Genomic DNA, 26,757 nt, shown 5'->3' on the forward strand with positions numbered 1-26,757 from the left:
ACACTGCTGCCTGTTCCCCAGGGGCTCCAGCGTCTCACCTCTAAGGACAGAGTTAGCACAGATGCCATTAACATCTGTGTACGAGCAACCAAACCCCTCATGTGGGGAAGATGATTTTTTGCATTCTGTACTCTAGTGTCTCGTGTTTACTGTAGAATACAACACACCCTCCCTTTAAGTCAGCCATGATTTCAAACACTGCCCCTTTTGGGAATGGGGGTTCTTCATTTCTCCTCCCCCCTGCACTAGATGGAGTCTGTTATTGCTATGTGCCATTCCGACTGGCTACTAGCCTAAAGAATTCACTGCCTGAGTTCCAGTATCATCCCATTCTCTCTTTGGGAAGAGATTGTTTTAAGGGTTGGATTGAGGGGAAATAGTGACAGTTCCTGAAGCCTCCTGTGTTGTCTGACACCAACCTGACTCCTGTCATGACAGGAAACCTACAGGACAGAGACTGTAAAGGGTTTAACGTCCATGCACAACTCCACTTTCATCCTGGAAAAGGCTGATGTCCCAAGCCAAAATAATTCTAGGAAGGGTCAGATGCATGTTGGGAACTTTTGTTTTGAGAATTTGTTTTTTTGCTGATGTTCCTCAGCTGCCTCAAGGTAGCTCTGTTGAAGGGTATTTCTACAGAGCAGCTGGGAGCATGCTTCCCAGCCTGGGTAGACAGACACATTAGCACTGCTCAAGCTAGTGCACTAAAAGCAGCAGTGTGGCTGCAGCAGCATGGACATCAGCTTGGACCAGCTGTCAGAGTACACGCCCGCCTGACCCTGGGTATGGACATGGGCAGTTAGCCGAAGCCACTGCCCATGCCACCATGGCCACGCTGCTATTTCTAGTGTGCTGGCTCGAGCAGAGCTAGTGCTTGTCAGCTACCTGCACAGGGAAGCACGGTCCCAGCTGCAGTGTGGATGTACCTGCAGAGTTCAAATGGCTCCGGTGAAAGGAGACTCCTGGCACACTTTGGAGGCATTGCTGGGGCCAGCCTGGGTGAGGATTTCCAACAGACAAGAGTGTCTCTCAGGGAGATGGGGGGGCATTTGTTTTCAGTGACTGACCTTTCTGTGTCATAGTCTAAAGTGCACGGCTGAACTTCAGACCATCGTGTTTCTCAAACCTAACAACACATCCAAAACGTCTGTTAGTCTGTAAGGCGCCACAGGACTCTTTGCTGCTTTAACACATCCTAGATAGTCTTTGAGCTGAGCTCCCGCCTCTGTTGGAGCTGTCAACAGGGGACAGAGGAACTCTGTCCCATCAGACAACCCAGGATGGTCTCTTGACCTAACTGTCCACCCCTCAGGAGTGAGTGGGGTGCTCTGGAGAAAGGGGCCATGTGCTAGGGCCTGAAGTGGCAGGAATGGCCACAGGCCCCATCACCTGCTGTGCATGGGGCTCAGAGACTGCATGTCTATAGAATCACAGGACTGGAAGGGACCTTGAGAGGTCATCTAGTCCAGGCCCCTGCACTCATTGCAGGACTAAGCATGGGCAGCAAGTGAACCCCCCTTTCGGGGCGGCTGGCCTGCCAGCCCCGCCCCTTCCACTTGAAGCTCCACCCCCGACTCCCTCTTCCCCAGTCCCTCCTCCCCCACTATATCTAGAGCCCCAAGCCCCCCATGTCCCTGGGCCACACTGGCTGCCCCAACCTCAGCTAGTCACCTTGACCCTGGGGCCAGTCTGAGCTGCCCCAGCTGGCCCAATCCCTGAGCCAGCTTGAGCACCAGCCTGAGCCACCCATGGCTGTCCCAGCCCTTCGCTGGTGGCTGATCCCCGAGCTCCAGGCTGCAGCTCGAGCTGAGCCCCCACCAGCTTTAGGATGGCTGGACAGAGCATGGGTGGGACCACAGCCTCAGTCTTAGTCTTCCTTGCCCTATGATACCTGCCGCCCCTGGGACTAAGTATTATCTAGACCATCCCTCGCAGGTGTTTGAGACCTCACCGGCTTGAGTCGTGCTGCTGCGTATGGGGGAAGTTAGTGCCCAGTGAGTGAGGGTGACAGGGTCTGGCTCTCGGTCAGGAAACCACAACACTGCTTCCTGCTGGCTGATCTGTCCATGTTTTTATAGAACACCAGTCATGATGGCAGCCCCCTCCCCAGCTTCCTGGTGACTCTGCCTACAGGAAGCAGAGCTCAGTATGGCTTCCTCTGTCAGCAGGTGGCTCTGCTCCCAGCATTGCTCAGAGGCGATGAGTTGCTGAGGGAATCCGTGACCCCAAATGTCATGTCGAGCACAACCCCCAGCTCCCACGGACAGGCATAGAGACACTCCCTTTGATGTCAGCGAGAGCTGGAGTCAGGGGCTACTGCAGCTCTGCGACTGACTCACTAGCTGACCCTGGGCAAGTCACCATACCCCTTAGTGCTGAATTTTCCTCATCTGATAAACGGGGTTTGTGACACTTACCCACCTTTGTAAAGTGCTTTGAAATCCTCATCTGCACTGCACTATGGAAGTGCTAGTTCTCACACAGCGCAATGATGACAATTAGTATTGTAACTGAAAAAGGCTCAGCCTATAGCTGTCAGAAATATCATTTTTTTTCAGGCTTGGCATGATTTTGTTTCTAACTGTGGGCTCTCCTTGTCACTCCAGAAATAGGCGTTGGTTTAAAACCAGTCTGGTGTAAGGAGACTTCTGTGATGCAGGCTGCTGTGAACAATTGTGACAGGAAGACAGGGGCTCTGGGAAGGAGGGGTCTTGCCAATTGCTGTGAACTCGCTAAAGGAAGTGCTGTTGTGCACACTGGCCTCTGCATTACTGCCCTCTCAGGCTGCAGGAGACATGAAATTTGCACCAGTTTTCCATTCTCTCCAGTGTCAGCTCCCAGATTCTGTGTGTCCCTTGTTAACATATAGAAATCCTAGGTGTCCTGCTTTCTGGCCTTGGGGTGTAAAGTGTTTGTTTAGGTTTACAGTGTGACACTGTAGATAGCACTCAGGTGTTTCCCCAAGGGCCACTTACAACCTGCCTGCCAAACTATTTCTGCCCTGATCCCACAAGCTCCTAGAGCCCTGCACCCACAATGAGCCCTAACAGGACTTCCCATTGGTGCAGGGTTCATTTGGGCATGTGAGCTTGCAGAATCATGCCTACATTCATAAAACTCTTTTCACTAAATGATGTATAGATTTCTGCAGCAATTTCTGGTTCAGGAACGCAGCGCAGCCTCCAGCAGAGTTCAGGCTCCTCACTTGCATATTGCTTTTGTTATTTGTTACACAGGGAAACCATGGGTCAGCATCTTGAAACAGAGCCCTCTGTTTGCTTGCTAGCAGTGAGTGTGCCTCCAGTGATGACTGGTGCATCGGTATTTTAAAATGCTAGTGGAGAAAAGAGGCCAAGCCACTGGGTCCAGGCAGTCGGCGGAGTTTGCTTGGTATTGAAAGCACATCTCTTTGCTGAAAGTCAGGTGGAGTGACTGAAGCTGGAGTTCAAAATAGTCTTTCATCAGCCCAGCCAAAGGCCTGTCGAATGATGACATTGATATCTCTTCAGTGTGCAGTTTTTAAAGTAGGCAGAGATCAGGCTATTCAAAATAGCAGTGATCACAACTGCTGGAAGCCTAGTGTCAGGCTGTGGGAGGGACAGTGTCCTGGCCCCGTGTGCAGTAGGCCTGGGCCATGTGACCTAGTCTGAAGGGATTCAGGTAGTGGCTGGGTCTGACAGACACGGCAAGAGCACAAAATTCTGATGTCACTAGGAGACTCTGACATCCAGTCAGCCTGCTCCGAGAGCTGAGCCCCTTCATCCGTGCATCAGCTTCATGCAGCAACAGGGTCTGGCTCGGCCCAGGCTGCTTGCGCTGCCTGAGGAGCCCCCAAAGGCACCACTGTCCAGGCTTTGCTTTTGTCTGAGCATTCCTAGCAGGCTAGGTGAGACCGTCCAAGGATGGTGTGGGAGCAACCAGACTCCTAGTCCTGACTCAGCCACAGTCCTTCCTTGGAGCTCTCACATTGGCAGCACAGCCGGTGGCACAGCTCTCTGCAGCTACCTTCCCAAGGAGCCCTCAGGGAGAAGGGCCTGCACACCTCAGCCTGCACTCTAGCACCAGCCCAGGGACACAGGGGAGCCAGATAGCACGGCCCTTATCCAGGAGCTGCTGAGGCTCTGTAGGCTAGGACAGCCCTTTGGCCCCAGGGAGCTTTGCATAGGCATGAAAGGGGGGGCATGGGACTGCCCTGTCCACACCTTCTCCTGACTCCAATATATCCTATTGTGCCTCTCTCTACCTCTGCTCTGCCCATGACACACACACACACCAGAATGCCCCTGGCACCCAGGGCTGCTATGGAAGCAGTGCAGAAATAGCTCTATGCCTGGCATTGTGCAGGACAGGCCTCACTTCTGCAAGGTGTGTGGGTGGGGGTGAGGAGGCTTTTTGCCCTGGCGCATGGGCAGCCAGAGTCTGGACATAAACCAGCACAAGTAACAACAGACCCTGTGATGGGATGCTGAACAGTGTGTAATGACTTGGGAGCAGCAGTCCCTCTGAAAGTCAGCTCACTGAAAGCCTGTGGTACTTGTGCTCCTATCTCATTTAGACATCTTTGAACATCCCACCTCTAATCAAGGTCTCTGCATGGCCCCATCACCCCAGTGACTCTCTTACCGGAGAGTGGTACCAGCCCCATGAGCGTGCACTGCGTCCTGACACCCTGTCAGGCTCATCTGCATTTGCCTCAGTCGTCCTGCCTCGCTGATGGGCAGATGGGCATTGGAGGAGTACACAGAGGGATACAGAGGGCTTGTCTCTTCTTGCACTTCTAGACTCCTGCACTAGCAATTCTTCATCATTACTGCTGCCATGAAGCAAACGACAGTAGCATCTTGGAGCCTCCAGGACCTTTAGCCCTCTAAAGTGGGTTATTGCTTTGAGGAAGAAAGGGCCCAATCTCCTGCTCACTGAAACTAATAGGAGTTTTGCCTTTCAGTTCAATGGAAGCAGGACTGGGCCCAAAGTGTGTGTCCAGCAGACACAGGATTAAGCCATTATCCTAATCTGCAAATACACAGGCTCTGCTGCAAGTACTTTGAACCGAGACGGGACTTAATGACAAAACAGCAGGTCTCCTGGCTCACAGTTCCAGCAATGGGTTCTCTCCCATAGGATCTTCAGACATTCTCCGTCTCCCTAGGGAGCAGATGCTTCCTCATTACAGCCCAGAATCCAGCCTGAATGGCTCTGTGAATTTGGAGTCTTCTTGCTCTGGGTCAAATTCAGTCCTGCTGTAAGTCAGTGGCATTATGCTGTCTGCTGCAGGCTGAATCTGACTTTTGGGTCTAACCCCATTGCCCAGTGGACTAAGGCACAAATTCTTCAATCAAATTCCCCTGCACACTGAGAAATAGGGACCTTTCAACCCCTCACCAAAAACCATCACTTCTCACACATTTGTTCCAGGCAGAAATTTGCTTTTCCTCTGCAGCAAAATTTTCAACACAATTCACAAAAATGGGATGCAATTAACTTTGTAAACACAGCTTTTCATACCTGAGTTCAAAGCATAGCTGGACAGTTCCCTTACAGGTAGAGTTGCCAACTTTCTGATTGCAGAAAACCAAACATCCTTCTCAGAGGCCCTATTCCTGCCCCACCCCTTCTCCAAGGTCCCCTCCCACATCACTCACTCTCCCCCACCCAGGCTGGGGCAGGGGGTTGGGCAATGAGAGAGGATGAGGGCTCTGGCTGGGGATGCGTGCTCTGGAATGGGGCTGTGGATGAGGGATTTGGGGTACAGGAGGGGGCTCTGGGCTGGGGCAGGAGGATGGGGTGGGGCAGGAGATGAGGGCTCTGGTTTGGGGCATAGGCTCTTGGGTTGGTCCAGAAATGAGGGGTTTGGAGTGCGGGAAGGGGTTCAGGGTGTGGTCTCCGGGAGGCGCTGACCTCAGACGGCTCCTGGAGGCAGTGGCATGTCCCCCTCTGGCTGCTAGGGCGGAGAGACCAGGGGGCTCCATGTGCTGCCCCATCTGCAGGCGCCATCCCTGCTGAGGAGTCGGTGCTCAGGGCGGGGACAGCGTGCAGAGCCCCCTTACCCCTGTGCCTAGGAGCTGTACATGCCGGCTGCTTCCTGGCAGCTGTGCAGCGCTAGGGCCGGCTGAGAGTCTGCCTTAGCCCCACTGCGCTGCTGAGCAGACTTTAATGGCTCTGTCAGCAGTGCTGACCAGAGCCGCCAGGGTCCCTCTTCGACCAGGTGTTCTGGTTGAAAACCAGACACCTGGCAAACCTAGGGGGGTGGGACTTTCCCCATACAACTCAGACCAGCCCCCGCCCCATCCTTTGCATATGGCACAGATACAGTCGCACTAGTGACTCCAGAAACTGAGGTAAAGGCTGCGGGAAAGAGGCTCTTCAAAAACAACCCCCAGTTGTATTGCTCCTGTCCCTAGCAATTGCTCTCCGCTTTGTCCTATTCCTCCTTTGGAGCATTTCCGTTCTAATGTCAGATGGGATGGAGACAGGCAGGCAGCTCCATTCCTGTAGGATGGGAACATTTAGGAGGTTTCCATGTCTTCTGGTACCTAGTGAATTCTTAGCATCGAGACCTCTCCCTTCCCCCACTGCATGTTTCCCTTAGCACAGCGCTCACACTGACACTCTTCCCACTTCTCTGAGCACACAGCACTGATCCGGCAGCTCTCAGAGCTCTTCCAGGGAAATGCAGGGCTGATGTCACAACCTCCCTCCCACTGAGTGTTCCCTGTGCTTAATTTAAACCTCTCTGTCACCAGCGAGTCCTCCCTCCCACAGCCCAGACACACAGTCGGGGAGAGAGGCTGAGCAGACAACCCTCCATCCCCGCAGGAAATAGCTTCCTCCCCCAGTCCTCACACACTGACAGCTCCCTGCAGCTGGATCACTCCAACAGCTCCCGGCAGAACCATGTGCAGCACTTCAAACCCAGCCCAGCCTCTCCCGTCCCCGTTTCAGCTGCTGTCCTCACAGACGGCGCTGCGGCTGCTACAGCTACATAAGTTCACTTGTAATGGGGCCTCCTGCGGGATAACCTACGTCAGGGTGCAGCTTCCCCCGGGAAATTGACAGGGTGCCTGTTGATGAAGCAGGGTAGGAGCTGCACTTGTCTCAGCCGCACATTACAGTCTAGTTATAGTGCAGTGGGGTGAGTGCAGGCACCCAGCGCTGCATGGCAGCTTTCAGGAACCATGCACTATGATTTGCTGCTATCCTCAGGACTCACCCTCCCTCTACCAACACCAAACAGCCACTTTCATCTGCTGGACAGAAGAAAAAAAGCCTATGACTCTAGAAGAGCCTGATTTTTGTCCCAATTCTGTCTGAGAAATCATTAGCCATTTCACACCAACACTAGGAATTTGGGCCATTTTCCTGTTAGCTCAGTAGTAACCAAATCAAGATTAATAAACATCTCTCCTCTTCAGCTGACGCATGTCTATAGCTCCCCAGGCTGGGGTTGTTCTCTGGTAAACAAAACCTAACCTGAAGTTATCTAGCGAATGCGCTACTGCTTTGAGATCGATTTGTCTGGGTGATGTCTTCAGTCCATATCTAGTGGCCTGATCCCGGGATGAGGAAGTGCATTGCACTCACTGTGGCAGTGGAAACAATTGATTAGATATTATACTGTAAGCAGCGACTTCATCAGCACTGAGGCAATGCCCCCACTCCTCTGTTTGTGCTTGTGTAGGGAAGAATTAGGGTAACATCCCTTTGCAAATCTGTCAGCAAGAACCCACATACAATCTACATTTTGCATGGAGGCTTCGATGAAATAAGCCCAGTCATATGTATGGGATTTGTGTTTAGTGTCAAAGCAAGAAAGTTAATTGACTGCTTGCATGAGGTGTGTGAAATTAAGTGCCACACTTTTCTAATAGGCTTGCACAGAATCAGTATGTCCGCTTACCATCTGTTTTTCATCCAGTCAATCAGGAGCAGCACATAATGAATCTGGCAAATGAGAGGTCACCTTGAAAACTACTGTCTATCTTTCAGCAAAACTAAAGGATAAACTGAGATGGGTGCAGACTACTTGAACTGACTTTTGCATAATGTATTTAAAACTCACGGTTGGGGAACTGATGGGTTCCAGTCAGTAGGAATCTCGCGTGCAATTTATACATCGTCACTAATTAAGTGGCAGTTTCTTTCTGCTGGCGGGAGTGTCAGAATTTCCCTCCCTCATAATTATTCAGTTCATGAGCTATGTTCTTATCTGACATTGATTTTTTTGTTCACATCACCCGTTGGTTTCTGTGAGCCAGGTGCAGGATGGGAGAACACAGTACCTCCCCACTTCCGCACAGCCAGAATTAACCCCCGCATACACACACACTTCTCCCAAACATACAGAGAATGCCCAGGGTGTCTAGTCCTTTGGGATGCTTTACGGGATGGAACGAATGCTCAGGGCTACTGTGAGTGGCTGCCACTAAACAGCCAGCCTTTACTCACAGTTCCTATGCCTTGGCATCTGAGACACTGCAGTCATTTCTGATTCTAACTACATGGGAAGGTTCTTTTTTTTTTTTTTTTTTTTTTTTATACTGTAAGCAGGGACCATATTTTCTTATGTGTTTGTACAACATCCAGCACAACAGGGCCGTGATCCTGGAGCAGCCTCTGAGTAATACTGCTGTGATGTATCTGCCAAGCAGGGGACTGCAACTGCCATCAGCTCCTTCCCACTGCACATCCCTTTCCCTTGGTCAGGGATCGGGGAGGTCCTCCACCAGGAAGTGGCTGGTCTGTGCTGGGCAGTTGCAGTTGCATGGCTAGCCAGGAGTTGCAGAGAAACTGGATGCAGAGAGGAATCCGCAGGAACCAGCTGCAGAGCCATGTACAGAAGAAGCTGTGACTGATGGATGCTACAGCTGGGTGTAGGTCTGTGTGGTGCTCATGGGGATCCTGCAGCTGCTGGGCAGAGAGCCAGTGCAGAGGGGCCCAATGAGAGACATTCATGGCAGAACTAGGGATGGCGATCACGATTCCTGACTCTCAGCCCACTGCCGCCATCCACTTTCTGCCAACCCTTCCCTTGTGGCCTGGTTTCTCTTCAGCCTGGCCTGAAAACCTGCAAGTGCCTGGTTGCTTGAATAGAGACTGGATTGGAGAGGATACCCGTGGCACTAGCCCTGACTTGCAACTGGAATTCCCAGGGACCCAGACAGGAGCTGCTATTGCTCACCTGGAACTGGTTCAGCCTCCAGAGCTAGGGTACCTGCGCCCTTCCCCTTCCCGCTAGCCCTCGTAAATGTCAGTGTGGGACCTACCAGGCCTGGCGCCTACAAGAACTAACTGCTGATGCACCCACAGTGCTCGTGTCTGAGTCACAGTGCACCTGGTGTTATACTCGCACCCTAGGGGCTTGGTGTGCTGGGCACCCCGGTACTTACACTGCCACAGTAAGGCAGCTGTATCACTCTACCCAGCTAGAGGTAGCAAAGCACTATCCGAAGGCACACGGGGACAGTGCACCCTACTGAGCTCGCACAGAGAGCAGCAGAAGAGCTGGGGGTAGCACCCAAGGCTCCTGGCTCTCGGTGCAGTGCCACCATCCCCCTTCTGCCAACCCCTTCCCTGCAGCCGGGTTTCTCTTCCACTGGGGCAATGCTATTAGGTCTTGATCCTGCCCTCAGGGCAGCCAGCCATGGTTTTCCATTGACTTCAATGGGAGGGGGCTGAAGTCTGGAGAACGTCGGGCTCTGCTGGGCACTGCCTGCTGTGCTGCTCCCTGGGCATGGGGCTACATTGGCTCCATCATGTAGTGGGCAAGGTGGCATCGTGTCTGGCATGGCACCATGGGGGGTACAAAGGACCTGAGGCTGCATGCAGCACAGCAGGCTGGGCACTGCGAGGGATCCAAGGTCTGGGTGGGAAGCTACTTTTGATAGCGAGTGGCTCAGCCATGCTGCTCTGATCTCTCTCCCTCGCCAGGCACTGACCAGTGTTTTTACTGAGGCCCAGATCAGAGTCTACAGGGCCCGTCAGACAGCTCAGCTTCAGCTGTGTTTCCATGCCCACCAGGGGCTGCTGGCCCTGCCAATGTAGGCTGTGCTGTGTCAGTTAGGCCCAGGCCAACACTGGGGCTGGCTCCAGGCACCAGCGTAGGAGGCTGGTGCTTGGGGTGGCCAATTCAAAGGGGTGGCACTCCATCCAGTATCAGGGTGGCAAGTCCGGGTCTTTGGTGGGAATTCGGCGGCGGGTCCCTCATTCCCTCTCTTCCTCTTTGAGCTGCTGCCAAATTGCCGCTGAAGAAGTGGCGCGATTGAGCTGCTGCTGACGTGCCACCGCTCATCTTGGGGCAGCAGAAAAGCTAGAGCCAGCCTGGGGAAGGGGCATAACTACTTCAATGACTGCTTCCAGGGCCCAGTGTCTAAGGGAACAACAATGCCTCAGGAGCTAGTAGGCTGCCAAGGGAGTATGCATGCTGCTACACCCCTCAGGGCCATGGCCTCTGCGGCCCATGTGCCCTTGGACCTAGGGTTGCAATTCCTGGCTCAAGCAGACACATGGGCATAGAGCTAGCACACTGAAAATATCAGTGTAGCTGTGATAGCCCAGGCAGTGGCGTGAGCTAGCCACCCCGACTACATGCCCATGAGTTCGGGGCGGGTATACTCAGGGTGGTTAGCCTGTTTTGCCACTGCTGCTCCTCATGCTACTCTGGCTATTCTGCTACTTTTAGCATGCTTGCTTGAGGAGCGCTTGTTGGAGCCTGGTTCCTCGAGCTGAGGATGACAGCCCTAGCTCCAAGGGAAGCTATACCCTGTGTGTGGCTAACCACCTATGCGGAAGCTGGTGGGGAGCAGCCCTAGTGCTCTGTGTACAGAGACTGCAGTTTTAGCTGTGCCCTGCATGGAAGCCCCCTTTGTCTCATCCCCATTTCTCCACTGCCCTGCAGCTGGCTCCAATCTCTCTTCCCATTATGCAGGGCCAGTGCTGCATGCAACCTGGGCACGGTCCGCCATCAGCTGTACTGCGGCTCCTTGCAACCAGAAGGAAAAGGGAAAATTCTATTATTTGTAATGATCAAGGCTTAGATTCTGAAGAGTGCAGGAAAATCTGGGCAAACCCATGGCTCTGCCCCCATTCTCTGAACACTACCTCTGTTCCAAGGAGAGCGCTTATGTAGGGCCTGGAACAGCTTGTGTACAAGGACGGGTGCCAATGCACCCCAAAGCTGGAGTGATGAGTTTGTGGGCAGGCGTATGCTAAGCTCAGGTGGGCACAGAGATGTGAGCTTATTTGCATGAAGAGTCTGCACATATTTTGTGTGACACATCAACAGATGCCTTTTTACAACATTCACCCAGTGAAAGCAAATAGTGTCGCCTATGAGAAGTGATGCAGCCCAACCTTCTGCTGCTCAGAGTCTGCTCATCACAACTTCAGGCTTTTGTCAAAGCACTTCCTGTTCACTTAGCACTCCCTTCTGCTGAGCTTCAAGGTTCAGGAGGAAATCTGCTCAGATCCTGAAACGTGCTCTTACAACCAAAATTAGCCTTAATAAAATGAGCTGTTTAGAATGACGGCCAGCATTCTTCTAAAAATGATCTTGCACAACTCCAGAGCCACATGCTACAGTCAGCACTGAAGAGCAGTAAGTGGCAGAGCCAGCTTAGACACATTCCTCTGCAGTGACACCTTGTGCATCTTCTGACTTCAGGTCAGTTTTATATCTGATTTTTACGCTGCTGCGATTCAGTCTCTGGAGCTTTTAATCTGGCATTCTTCATCAGCATTACCTTCACTCTAAGATTCAGACTTTAGAAAAATTGCTCCCCCTTGTATATGGTTCAAAGGGGATGTTCCCCTGTTAAAAGCAGAGTTCAAATTACTTAACTTCAGGAACCGGATGCTATTCTGATGCTAGTATTAGAGCTACTACCACACTGAATAGTCACTTGACATCTGTATTTTGAGCTAGAGCAGCTTCCATGGACGCTGCCAGATAAGAGACAGTTACAAAGCTAGCCCGCAGTGCTTTCAAAGTAAAGCATAAGAAGGAAAAATAAACAATTATATATTTAACTAGAGTCACAAAGTCATTGCGGCTGCCTGCTCTACTTGATGTTAATACAGATTCTCATCAGAGAAATAACTATTAAAGGGCCTGGATTCCTCTTAAGATACATGTTCAATTGTCTGCTGCATCCAGTTTACGCTAGAGGCAGTAGAGCAGGTATGCTGGCTGGGAATTGGTGACAGCCCCCTGGTATTTTGCACAGCCATGGGCATAGACTGCAGCAACCTGGGACTCTACTGTGACACTACGCTCCATATTCTTCGTAGAGATATTGTTATGATATCTTGGACTACTAGTATTTTTCTACTAATAGGAGGTGGGGATCAAGCTGGGAAACAAAGGATTCCCACCATATGTAAATCCTATTTAAGGCAGGGAAGTGAGTTAATCTTGGTTCAATACTTCACTGAATCCCCACCCAGGATGACTGCTGGAAGCATCTAAGAAACAAAGACAAAAAGGGTGGGAACTGAGCCCAGGCTGGAAAAGGTGCCTGGCCCGTGAAAGGAATATCTGGAGTTTTAAGCTGCTTAACCACCCTGACAGGAAGTTTTTCCTAATGTCCAACCTAAACCTCCCTTACTGCACTTTAAGCCCATTGCTTCTTGTTCTATCCTCATAGGTCAAGAAGGACAATTCGTCTCCGTCCTCCTTGTAACAACCTTTTATGTACTTGAAAACTGTTATCATGTCTCCTCTCAGTCTTCTCTTTTCTAGACTAAACAAACCCAATGTTTTCAATCTTCCCTTATAGGTCATATTTTCTAGACCTTTAAGCATTTTTGTTGCTCTTTTCAGGACTTTCTCCAATTTGTCCACATCTTTCCTGAAATATGGCTCCCAGAACTAGACACAATATTCCAATTGAGGCCTAATCAGTGTGGAGTAGGGCAGAAGAATTACTTCTCGTGTCTTGCTTACAACACTCCTGCTAATACATCCCAGAATGATGTTGTCTTTCTTTGCAACAGTGTTACACTGTTGACTCATATTTAGCTTGTGGTCCACTATGACCCCAGATCCCTTTCTGCAGTACTCCTTCCTAGGCAGTCATTTCCCATTTTGTATGTGTGCAACTGATTGTTCCTTCCTAAGTGGAGCACTTTGCATTTGTCCTTATTGAATGTCATCCTGTTTACTTCAGACCATTTCTACAATTTGTCCAGATTATTTTGAATTTTATCCTATCCTCCAAAGCACTTGCAGCCCATCCCAACTTGGCATCATCTGCAAACTTTATAAGTGTACTCTGTATGCCATTATCTAAATCATTGATGAAGTTATTGAACAGAACCAGACCCAGAACTGATCCCTGCTCGTTATGCCCTTCCAGCATGATCGTGAACCACTGATAACTATTCTCTGGGAATGGTTTTCCAACCAGTTTTGCACCCACCTTATAGTAGATCCATCTAGGTTGCATTTCCCTAGTTTGTTTATGTTATGGTATTCTCTTGAACTGAGGCTACCTCTCCAGGGGAGGTAACTCTAGTTATTAGGAAGAGATAGGTTATAGTTATGAGGGATTCAATCATTAGAATCATAGACAGCTGGGTTTGTGATGACTGGGAGAAGTGTATGGTGACTTGTCTGCCTGGGAAGGACAGAAGAGAGGTCCTGGAGGCCAAATTTAGGCTGGTAGAGAAGAGATTCAAACACAGGACCTCCATGGTAGCATTCTCTGAAATGCTTCCAGTTCTACATGCAGGGCCAGTTAAACATGCAGAACTGAAGGGTCTCAATGCATGGATGAGATGATGGTATAGGGATAATGGTAGGGGTATAGAATTATTAGGAACTGAGGAAAATTTTGGGGAAGGGGGAGCCTACATAGGAAGAATGGGCTCCACCTAAACCAAAATGGAACCAGATTGCTGGCACTTAAAATTAAAAAGGTCATACAGCAGTTTTTAAACTAAGGGCTGGGGGAAAGGTGACAGGCATGGAGGAGCACGTGGTTTGGACTGAGACAACCCTTAGGGGAAGATCTATTAATGGAGATCCTCTATGTCCTAGTAAGGAGGAAAGGATGGAAAATGATAAACTATGGGTAGGATGTGATGAGAAACAGACAAATGAAAAAAAGCCACATTCAATTACATCATGTAATGGCAGACAGCTAAAAATTGACAATTTTTTAAAGTGCTTATATACAAATGCTAGAAGTCTAAATAATAAGGTGGGTGAACTAGAGTGCCTTATATTAAACAAGGATATTGACATAAAAGGCATTGGTGAAACTTGGTGGAATGAGGATAATCAATGAAACACAGTAATACCAGGCTACAAAATATAGGTGAAGGACAGGACAGGTGATAGCTCAGTGGTTTGCGCATTGGATTGCTAAACCCAGGGCTGTGAGTTCACTCCTTGAGGAGGTGATATAGGGCAAAAGTCTGTTAGATGATTTAATTGGGAATTGGCCCTGCTTTAAGCAGGGTGTTGGACTAGACAATCTCCTGAGGTCCCTTCCAACCCTAATATTCTATGAACAGGTCATGCTGGTTGGGGAATGGCACTATATGTGAAAGGAAGCATAGAATCAAATGAAGGAAAAATCTTAAATGAACCAAACTTTACCATAGAATCTCTAGGTAATTCTGTGCTCTAATAATAGTAATATAGCAGTAGGGATATTTTACTGATTACCTGACCAGGATGGTGATAGTGACTGTGAAATGCTCAGGGAGATTAGAGAGGTTATACAAATAAAAAACTCAACAATAATGGGGGATTTCAACTACCCCATACTGACTGGGTACGTGTCACCTCAGGACAGGATGCAGAGATAAAATCTCTTGGCACCGTTAATGACTGCTTCTTGGAGCAGCTAGTCCTGGAATCCAGAAGAGGAGATGCAATTTTTTATTTAGTCCTAAGCGGAGCACAGGATCTGGTCCAAGAAGCTGGACCTCTTGGTAATAGTGATCATAATATAATGAAATTTATCATTTCTGTGGCAGGAAAAACACCACAGCTGCCCGACACTGTAGCATTTCTTTCAGAAAGAGGGACTACATGAAAATGAGGAAGTTAGATAAACAGAAATTAAAAGGTACAGTGCTAAAAGTGAAATCCCTGCAAGCTGCATGGAAACTTTTAAAGACACCATAATAGACACCATAATAGAAGCTCAACTTAAATCTATACCCCAAATTAAAAAACATAGTAAGAGAACCAAAAAAAAATGCCACTGTGGTTAAACAACAAAGTAAAAGAAGCAGTGAGAGGCAAAAATGTATCCTTTAAAAAGTGGATGTTAAATCTTGGTGAGAAAAATAGAAAGGAGCATAAACTCTGGCAAATGAAGGATAAAAATATAATTAGGAAGGCCAAAAAAGAATTTGAAGAAGAGCTAACCAAAGACACAAAGTAATAGCAAACTTTTTTTTGAGTACATCAGAAGCAGGAAGCCTGCTAAACAACTAGTGGTGCCACTGGATGACTGAGATGCTAAAGAAGCACTCAAGGATGATAAGGCCATTGCAGAAAAACGAAATGAATTATTCGGTCTTCATGGTTGAGGATGTGAGGGAGATTCCCAAACTTGAGCCATTCTCTTTAGGTGACAGATCTGAGGAAATGTCCCAGATTGAGGTGTCATTAGAGGAGGTTTGCGAACAAATTGATAAACTAAACAGTAATAAGTCACCAGGACCCGATGGTATTCACCCAAGAGTTTGTAAGGAATTGAAATGTGAAATTACAGAACTACTAACTGTAGTTTGTAGCCTATCATTTAAATCAGCTTCTGTACCAAATGAGTGGAGGATAGCTAATGTGATGCCAATTTTTAAAAAGGGCTCCAGAGATGATCCTGACAATTATGGTCTGGTAAGCTTGACTTCAGTACCATGCAAACTGGCTGAAATTATAGTAAAGAACAGAATTGTCAGACACATAGATTAATACGATTTGTTGGGGAAGAGACAACATGGTTTTCATAAACGGAAATCATGGCTCACCAATCTACTAGAATTCTTTGAAGGGGTCAACAAGCATATGGACAAGGGGGATCCAATGGATATATAGAGTATATAGATTGTCAGAAAGCCATTGACAAGATCCCTCACCAAAGCCTCGTAAGCAAAATAAGCTGTCATGGGATAAGAGGGAAGATCCTCTCATGGATTAGTAACTGGTTAAAAAATAGGAAACAAAGGATAGGAATAAATTGTCAGTTTTCAGAATAGAGAGCTGTTAATAGTGGTGTTTCCCCCTGGGGTCTATACTGGGAACAGTCCTATTTAACATATTCATAAAGGATCTGGAAAAAGGGGTAAACAGTATGCCCACATCTTGAATACTGAGTTCAGATATTGTTGCTCTATCTCAAAAAAGATATATTGGAATTGGAAATTGGAATTGGTTCAGAAAAGGGCAACAAAAATTATTAGGAGTATGGAATGGCTTCCATATGAAGAGAGATTAATGAGACTGGGACTTTTCAGCTTGGAAAAGAGACTATTAAGGTGGGATATGATAGAGGCCTATAAAATCATGACTGGTATGGAAACAGTAAATAAGGAAATGTTATTTACCCCTTTTCATAACACAAGAACTAGGGGTCACCAAATGAAATTAATAGTCAGCAGGTTTAAAACAAACAGAAGGAAGTATTTTTTTCACACAACACTCAGTCAGCCTGTGAAACTCCTTGCCAGAGGATGTTGTGACGTCTAGGAGTACAACTGGGTTCAAAAAGAACTGGATAATTTCATGTAGGATAGGTCCATCAGTGGCTGTTAGCCAGGATGGGCAGGGGTGGTGTCCCTAGCCTCTGTTTGCAAGTGCTGGCAATGGGTGACAGGGGATGGATCACCATATGATTACCTGTTCTCTTCATTCCCTCTGGGGCACCTCCACTGGCCACTGTCAGAAGTCAGGATACTGGGCAAGATAGACCTTTGGTCTGACCCAGTATGGCTGTTCTTATGTACTTATGTTCTTAACTTGAGAGCTGCTCTACACTGTGTCAGCTGGCTGTGGTCCTCTAGGGGACCATCTGCCAGCCGGGGACTGCTGGAGCAGATTGCATTCCAGCTACTCTCCCTGCCTGTGACTTGGTATTTTACAAAACCACCTGAGTGCTGTGTATTAAGCTGAAGCACGGGTCTGCACCTAAACTATCAGGCCGGTGTGTGCGCTGTCTCTTCGGAGGCAGTAGGCTTAGTAATGTGTATGAGGGACCAGTGCAAGGGACTGGACACCACAGGGGAGATGGTTTTGGGTGGACTTGGGGCTGTAGGGCTTTAGGTGTCACCCTGCAAGGAAGGACCAGGATGGTGGAAGCCAGGGTGATGTCATTGTACTGTGAGCAGGCTATTGATTATCAGGGCGCTGTGCCAAACCTGCACAGCACAGAGTACCCAGGATTACAGGGCAGGTTGTGACAGAACCTGCTGCTGGTCAGGGTTGAACCCCAGAGCATCACAAAAGTATTGAATCATGATTTTCCACTGGTCCCTCTTCACAAAGGGCTAGCACTATATTCTACAAACCACTGCAGAGACTGGCTGGTTCATGTCCCTTCCCTGCCCCAAGCTTCAATATTGCCTGGCAGTTGTATAGAAAAAAGTGAACATATCTATTTGTTTGATGTTTCTTATATTGGAAATCTGGTTATCTTTTAATTTTCTTACACACTGCTCTACTGGGAGTAAAGCTCATTTAAATTGTCCTTAATTCTTATGATTTTGTAAACAGTGTCTTAGACAAAATAGACAAAAAATCCACTGCAAATTGTTGGAGTGGATGCCATGGTACTGACAATCATTTTCATATCTTCTGGGATTGTCCCAAATTGAATGCTTCTGGCCTGATGTTAGAAAATAGATGCAAGAGTTATTTCAGGGCTATACCCCAAAGTCCTATTACTGTGCCGTTAGAAAAATGCCCTGATTTACTGAAATTCAACAAAGACAGATACCTGCTTAGAATTCTAGTAGCTGCAGCCAGGGCCGGCTCTAGGATTTTTGCTGTCCCAACCAAAAATTTTTGGGCACTCCCCCTTTTTTTCGTGTCCCTCCCGGCCCCGCCCCAACTCTACCTCTTCCCAACCCCTTCCCCAAATCCCCAGCCCCGCCTCCTCTCCCGAGTGTCCTGCATTCCCCCCCCCCATTTCTTCCTGGCCCCCCCTCACCACGACCTTCCGCCCTAGCTCACTTCTGCTCTGCCTGCTCCCCTGGGTGCGCCGCCGCTCTGCTTCTCCCCCTCCCTCTCAGGCAAGGGAGGGCAGAGAAGCGGAGCAGCGGTGTGTTCAGGGAAGCAGGCGGAGCGGAGGTGAGCTAGGGTGGTGGGGTGCATGAAGTAATGGGGGGTAAAGGAACTGCTCCCCGCCCCAGATCACCTCCGCTCCACCACTACCACCTCCGCCAAGTGCCCGCCACTCGGCTTCTCCTCCCTCCCAGACTTGCTGTTCAAAACAGCTGTTTCGTGTGTGGCAAGCCTGGGAGGGAAGGGGGAGAAGCGGAGCAGCGGCCCATTCAGGGGAGCAGGCAGAGCGGAGGTGAGCTAGGGTGGTGGGGTGCAGAAAGTAACGGGGGGTAGAAGAACCACTCCCCGCTCCAGCTCACCTCCACTCCACCACTGCCGCCTCCCCCGAGCACCCCGCAGCTCGGCTTCTCCTCCCTCCCAGACTTGCTGCGTGAAACAGCTGTTTTGCGCGCAGCAAGCCTGGTAGGGAGTGGGGAGAAGTGGAGCGGCGGCGGCTGGGCACTCAAGGGAGCAAGCGGAGGCAGAGCGGAGGCAGCTGGGGCGGCAGGGGCACTTTTTCCCTATGCCCCAGAGTCAGCACCTATGATGGCCGGCGCCAGAATGCTGCCCCTAGATATGTGCTGCCCCAAGCACCTGCTTGTTTTGCTGGTGCCTGGAGCTGGCCCTGGCTGCAGCCATTAACTAAATCTTACCGCTGTCCCTGCAAAACCAATAGCATCTATAGGAAAGCGATTGATCAGAATAAAACAACTGAGAAATGGATCAAGTTACTGCCATATTAGATTGACAACGAAATTAGTAATAGGACAATTAGCGAAATGCAATGAGTGGAAAAAAAATTATGACTATAACTTTCCTACTAACATCATTTTATTTATTAATTACCTATTTAGATTTAAAATAATTATTATGTTGACCCCGGTGCCCTGACCGTGAGGTGTATAAGTATTATACATAACTAAACTTTAATTAAAAGTCAGCAGCACTAAAATAATCGGTTGCACAGAAATACAGCCAACCAGCCAGTATGTGTATCTAGTGTAATGGATCCTATGCTGCCTCAACTCCACTGTAAACCTTTATCTGTTATATAAATGTCACCCTCTCTTTTAATATTTATGTAAGAGAATCACACGTATTTTCAATAATTCTGTTTTATCTTGTGTAAAAAGTTAGTAACTAAACATTAACAGTTACATTATCAAAAGATGAATCTAAGTTGCATGTGAAAAATGTGGAATTGTGCGTGCAAAGCCTACACTTGACCACTCAGTTGCACTGGAATTTTACATGCAAGTTGTACAGGAAAAGCTCAGATTGATCTTTCTCAAAATGTAGACCTAAAGTTCTTCTTTTAGTCATGTTGGGCTAAATTCTGGTCCCAGTGAGCTCAATATCAAAACTTCCATTGTCTTCAGTAGGACCAAGATCTGGAGCACAATTTCCAAAAGTGTCTGAGGACCAGGTTTCCAAAGGTATTTAGATACCTAAATACCTTTAAATATCTGGCCTTAGTAACATAGGAGCCTAAGTCCCGTTGCCTTTCACTGGGACTCATGAGAGTCTGTCTACACTGTCACCAGAGATGTGATCACAGCACAGGTAGACATGACTGCACCAGCTGTGATCTAGCACACTCCAGTGACAACAGCAGTGAAGCTGCGGCAGCCTGGCAGCAGCATGGGCTGTATAAGCCCCGCTAGGACCTGGGTTACGTACTTGATTTGTTGCTGGTGCTGCTGCAGATTCACAGCTATTGTTCTTCCAGCTAGTTAGATACAAGGGCTGCAGTCACAGCTCTGGTGGCAGCGTGGACAGTAGTGCAGTGTGTGCAGGGGGATCGACTGCCTCTCCAGGGGCCTTAATGTGTATGTGTGGCACCTTTCACATGCGGTTGGAGGGAAAACCTGTCCCATGCTCACCTAGGAGTGGCAGCTCATGTCCCACAGGGGTGGGCTCAGCTCCCCACTCTGAGCGTTGTAACATGGTAAATGGGGGCTCAGCACCACTTCCAGAGCTGCACAGGACAGAGGCCACTGCTGTGGGGTGGGCACAGGGTGGTTTCACTCTCCAGTCCCTCACTCATGACCCATTTCCCCCTGGTGGCAAAACCTGGCTCTGCCACTGAGAGGAGTTAGACCCTTCAGCTCCTAAAGCACATAGGCACTTTTGTAAATTGTATCCCAAATCTACTCTATGGTATTTCTTAGGTGACTATGACTTTGGTGTCTACACACCATACACATCTTTGTCCAAAGCCTGTAACAAACCTGTGGGCCTCTATTGCCATTCCTTAGAACAGAGTGTTTGCCAGGTAGTGGTCTGCTTTTCTCCTGGGTTCCTCTCCCCGCAGGAAAGTGTCTTAATGTAGCTCCCAAACCAGCATTAGACCTGGACTAGGGCAGCTCCTAACACCACCCCACCCCTGTCCGAACAGAGGGACTAGATGATGGAGAAAACCCCATTCCTTTGAAGCTGTGCCTCTCTGCAGAGTTGTCCCTGAAAACGTTCCCCAACACCCTCACGCCTGTCTCGCTCTCCTGTGCGCTTTCCCACTCTGCCAGGCAGAACAGAACGGAGACACTTTCCTTTGAACTCTGCTTCACCAGCCGTTAACGCAAATAATGCAACTGTAATTAAGGAACGGCAGCCTGGCAGAACACATAACCCACAATCCCATCATTACTAGTTATCCCTTCCTCAAAGAAAACAGCTCAGTGCAATCAAATCACAGCTCTCACACCTGCCTCGATGGGGAAACAATGTCTTGTTGTTTTGAAGCCAGGCTAGCCACAGGCCTGCATATATGAGACAAAGGTTATGGGGACAGCACTCAAGAACTCACATGGATCAGGAGTTTTGGGGGCAACCTAGAAAATATTAACATCTAGTGATTTCCCCTCTGAGATCTGTAATGGCTGAGAACTATACCAGCCAGAACTGTCTCCTTGTACTCCCTGGGAAAATATTCAAAACCTGGTCCTGGAATCCACCTCTCTTTCTGTTCTCATCTTCCTCAGGTGCCTTTTTAGACACTTTTACATAAATGTGTGTTGGGTAGTATTTTGTCTCAAACACGCTTGGCAGGAGCTTTTGTTCATGTACAAGTGAGTTAGGCATGTGTCAATGTGCATAGTCACACTGGGCATGCTTATCTTATCCCATCCACTCAGACCACACCGTATGCTTAGCTGGCCAAACACACAGCTTGAAGAGCAGATTCTGAATATTGAACACTTATTGGAGCCCTTACTGAAAAAGGTCCAAGTGGTCTGTTGATGGATTACCCAAAACAAACAATCATCATGATTACGAACTGTTTGTGGACAATTTGTGAGCAGAATAAAGGGACAAATCAAATGAACATACTGTTTGCAATTAAATAGTTCAACCTGCTCTATAGATGAGTGTCACAAAGATTCCCAGTAGATAAGAGAGCTAAGAGAAGAAAAGTACTTCAAAATCTGCAACCCAAGATCATGAATATGTCTCCTTTGATCCTCTTTCTCTTTCTCAACTACACAGAAAAAGAAGGCATTTGTCAGATCAAGAGAGGAGTTTAACTATCTTGGCACATGTTGTTACCTAAAATTATTAAACGCAACATAGAACCTGGCTGTTCAGTAGCTAAAGGTGATGGAGTTAATGAGCAATTCACAGGCAGAAAAAGTAGGTAAACGAGTCGATGCAGCAAGTGCAGATTTAAGTGTACGCTGCCTTTCAAGAATATTTATGTTTAAATCAACAACAAAAGTACCCGTGGGTGCGTGTGCACACACACACACCCCTTAGAAAACCAAACAATTGAGGGATAAGGTTGCACTCCTGGAACAAGACAATGGCGATCTCTCAGAAAATTACCCCTACTCTCACTCTCTCCCAGGTGATTTGCAGATATGTATTGGGATTATAATGAGCAGCACAATTTTCTTTTCGATTTTTTACATAGTATTGTGGAAATGTGGAGCAAAAATATTTAGGAATCAATCATGGCTTTGCTATGAGCACTCTGAAGGGCAGTGGATTTTGTGCTGCTCTGGAAGCAGATTGGAACTCAGAGTCACAATATATCTCCCAGTTTCCCCTTCTTTGAAGGAGACATGCTGAGTGCGCTCCCTATTCCTTTATCCCTATTCTTCTTTCTCTTTTTTGCTACAAAACAAAACAAAAATGTATCAGGATTTTGAATTCTAGTTAACACCTATGTTTTTAGGGTGTAATTAAGTCAGGAACTCGTCCAATTTACCTCAGCTTTAATATGTGTAGTCCATCTTGCTGCTGGACCTAACCTACCAATTTTGAAATTGACATAACTCCTTTTGTGGTTTTCGGAGGACAGGATAAAATTCAGACTAATAATGGAAAATTACCTGTAACCTGAATGATGAAGTCGCTACTGCCTCTCTGGAATAGGAGTGGGACAAACAAAGGTTCAAGGTAACTTTTTCAAGGCAAATTATTCTGCCATCCTTTCTTAAGATGTGGAGATATGGAAACTTCAGATCAAACACAAGACAACTTTCATAATAAATATATCCCAGAATATTTTAATGACGGTGGCAAAGCTACAGAGCTAGATAATACATACCAGCAGAGAGAGAAATTCAAAGATACAGGAAAGGGAGAACTGATATGTATTCAGATGGGATTTACACAGAGGTGGAAAGCTGGTGTAATGAGAGGGATGGTTCAGACAGCAGATGTTTCTCACAACTCCAGCGGGGAGATTATGAGGGAGAAGAGAGCAAAGTGAGCAGGGGAAGCAGGTGGAACAAGTCCAAAGAGGCGTGTGGAAACAGGGAGGATAATTCTGAACTGGATTGTGAAGTGAACTGGGTTCCGCAGAGTGTGATTTGATTAGAATATTTTGTATTGAGGGAATGTAAGTAGCAGCATTCGGCACATGCTGGAGTCTGGGAAGCTGGGGCTTGGGAAGCCAGAGAGAGAAGAGAGCTGCAGCAGACCAGGTGAGAGGAGATGAATAAACAAAAGGGGGTTTCAGCAGAGGTGGAGATGAGGCCCTGGCATGGACAGGCAGAGCGGTGGCTATAGGAACATGGGCACCATTTGGATGATGCAGGTTATGAACAGTGGAGTCACGTGGAAGCTCTGACTCAAAGAGGAAGTCTGAGTAGAGGTTGAGGAGGCTGTGCCTCCCCAAGAGAAGCACTTTGGCCACTGGGATAGTTTACTGAGGGAAGCTGAGATGAAATCACCAGTTTACTTGGCCAAGAGGACACAGTGGTTGGACAGGAAAGGGCCACTGAAGGTACTGAAAGATGTGGACAGCAGAGAGAAAGGAAATTCTAGGGCTCACTGAGGGCGTTCTTGTGGAAAGGCTATCAAAGGCAGCCCTCAAAGGGCTGTCCAGATTGATGGAAGACTGAATCAAGGGAAGCTGTGTAGATACACTGGCAGGGCAGCACTAGGCCTATATGAGAGGTGACAGTATGTTTTATACAGCCATGGGGTGGTAAGCTGCCCAGATCATCTACAGAGAGGTCAGTTCTAGGGTTGTGGAAATGAGTCAGCAGAGGTACAATGGGAGTGATCACTGCTGTTTGTTGCCCTTTCATTCCTACAGCTGGTGAAGTGCCCAGTTTTCACATATCTGGAAGGACAGCAAAGAGCAAAGCATGGAAACAGGCTCTCGTCCTTGTGCAGGGTGGGAAAAAGAGAGTCCTTCTGGATCCCCTCACTTTCTCTCCATTTCTTCCCTGCTCCCTCAGTGACCCCACATCACAGTGACCCCCAACCCCAATAGCCCATGAACTCCCATCAATACCACTTCCGGTGCTGACCGGGCTGGGTCACTTCAGAGTGAGCTGAGGCCATTCCTACTCTAGGGGCTGAGCATGCTGTCTTGGAAGTGCTCCCATCCTGTGGGCCTGAAGAGAGAAAGTAGAGGAGATACTGGCCAGTGACACAAGGGCAGGTCTGTGCACATCCCTGGGCCCTGAGGGTCTGATCAGTTTGGGAGTGCTCTGAACTCAATCTCCCCCCCAACCCATGTGATACCAACAGCCTGCTGGTTCAGGCACTGGTGTCCCTGTGTTTAATATGCATCCTAGTCTATCTTAGCAATTGTGAAGTGATGCCATCTGCCTACTGGTGAGGGTACGGGAGGGGCTCCTCTCTAGCGCTGTCCCAGGAGCAGGATCTGCGACAGCACATGGTGGACATGGGAATGAGTACAGAGCCTCCAGACAGGAGGAGACACAAAGCTGCCATTTAATTGAAGCTATGAGATTGGGCCATATTTAAACTTGTCCATTATTAGAAATATGGTCCTACATTTAATGCAAATAGAATAAATCATTCATATGCCATTGACATATGAACTATTCTATTCACATTAAACATAATTTTAATTCCAGTAAGTGTTACTGGCAGTCAGAGGAAAGTTATAATACGTGCTATTTTCTCTTACCATTTGTAGGTGTCTGGGTTGCACTGTTTAGTATCAGGTGGTTATAATTTTGTTCTTGGTCATCTGAAATGCACAGAAAAAAATCCTTTTAAGAAACAGCTCAGTGAATCCACTGATCTGCAGATGATAATTACAGTTCTCATTATTCACAGGAAATCTGGCATGATTAAAGAAAAGAGAAGAAAATGCTTAAGAAAGCAGAAGAGTCTTTCATGTTATTCACCTAACATTCCAGATGCTAGAGGAACATGATAATGGAAAACTATCTCCATTCTGTTGAGCCTGCAGAATGGAACGTCTGCCAGGTAAGAAGCACTTCTAAGCAGGAATAAACCATGACATGGATTTCAACATCCAGGGTGGGACCTGGAGAGATCCTGGGTTCCAGTAACTCCCTCTGAAGCCACTAGAGTGATCCATGCCCACTGAATGGAGTTCCTGGTCTGTGTCCTGACATTCAGAACCTCATCTGGGATTGTTCCCGGCTATCTGAGAAACAGACGTTCCCTCTGTCACCAGCTATGTTCCCTAGGAACAATGAAGATAGCAACCAGCAAGACTCATATCTCCCGGAGGCAGAGTTTTCATAGGAGCTGGACCTTGGCAGCAGAGCTCCCTCCTACAAGAGATGAGAATGACCACAGGCTTCTTTGCATTCAGTACTAAACACACTTTGCTGCAAAGAGACGAAAAAGGATTAACAGCAGTATCACCATCACTAATAATAATAATAAATAATATAATAATAGTAACTCCTCTATGAACTGCAAAGCATCTTTCCCTCTTTCCCATTGTAATAAACAGCAGCATAGCACTAGGCAAGAAGACACTAATCCCTACCATATATTTGCATACGTTTCCAGGCAAGCCCTTAATAAGTAACGTACATGCTTTGGTTGAATCATCGCCATCAGATATATCATCTTATTGGGAAGTCTAATCCTGATGCTTTAACATGCATAATTTCTTGCTGCAGACAGATTACATAGTCAGAAGTGATTTACTTAGGTGGTGGCATACCAGATACCTAACTCAACTGAGATTCCATCCAGGAGACCAAGAATATTAACCCAACCTTCAGCAAGTGGCGAACAAGCCTCAAAAGTGTGGAGGTTCGATTCAGACAAGCATCCAAATGTTCTGAACCTCGCCAAACCTTTTAGAGTGAGCCAATGGCCTGGAAATCTCCTCAAATGCACCATTCTCTGGAGACCCTCCAGTGCTGATTGATTTCTGTGGATTTGGAAATGCTGCAAGAATAGTTTTCCCTACAGCATTTCTGTTCATCCCATTAGATCCTGACAGACGACAGGAAGTGGCAGATGTGTGATAATCAACAATATAAAAATAAAACACACTAAAAGTTCTGGAATCTCACAAAAAGCCTAGACGGCTTTCAGTGGTTCGCAGATTCCAAGGCCAGAAGGACCTAGACCACAGAGCATTGTGATAAGCTGGTCTGACCTGCTATATAAGACAGGCCAGAGACCTTTCCTAGCAATTTCTGCCTTAAGCCCATCACTCTTGTCTAAGCTAGAGCAGATCTTTCACAAAGATACACAATCGTAGAAGATTTCAAGTGATGGAGAATCCATCCCATCCCTAGGTAAGTTGGTTAGTCACTCTTACTGTTCAAAAAGTTGCACCTTATGTCTAACCTGGATTTGTCTAGCTTCAGCTTCCAACAATTGAATCTCATTCTACCTTTTCCTACTAGGATAAAGAGCTCTCCCCAATGAGAAATCTCTTCCCCTCGTCGGGACTTCTGTGACTTTTCTTGGATAAACTAAACAGACCGAGCTCCTTAAAAGCTAAGAATCCACCATCTGGGCCATACAATTCAGTCAGATGTGCTGTCATAAACAGATAGTTAAGGGTTAATGTCTCTTTTACCTGTAAAGGGTTAAGAAGCTCCGTAAATCTGGCTGACATCTGACCAGAGGACCAATAGGGGGACAAGATACTTTCAGATCTTGGTGGAGGGAAGTCTTTGTGTGTGCTCTTTGTTTTGGGTGTTGTTCGCTTTTGGGACTAAGAGGGACCAGACGTCAATCCAGGCTCTCCAAATCTTTCTGAATCAGTCTCTCATGTT

The 26,757-nt window shown here is 47.8% G+C and overlaps 1 protein-coding gene across 1 annotated transcript in view; it reads right to left on the reverse strand.

Annotated features, from left to right (window-relative positions):
* The window catches only part of SHISA6 (shisa family member 6), a 406,826-nt gene that overhangs the window by 20,567 nt on the left and 359,502 nt on the right, over positions 1-26,757 (reverse strand). Inside the window, exon 5 of the mRNA XM_030534874.1 lies at positions 24,666-24,728. Coding sequence (XP_030390734.1) covers positions 24,666-24,728 — 63 coding nt within the window. The remainder of the gene's footprint in view (positions 1-24,665; positions 24,729-26,757) is intronic.

The sequence above is a fragment of the Gopherus evgoodei genome, chromosome 15 (assembly GCF_007399415.2).
Source record: "Gopherus evgoodei ecotype Sinaloan lineage chromosome 15, rGopEvg1_v1.p, whole genome shotgun sequence".
NCBI lineage: Eukaryota > Metazoa > Chordata > Testudines > Testudinidae > Gopherus > Gopherus evgoodei.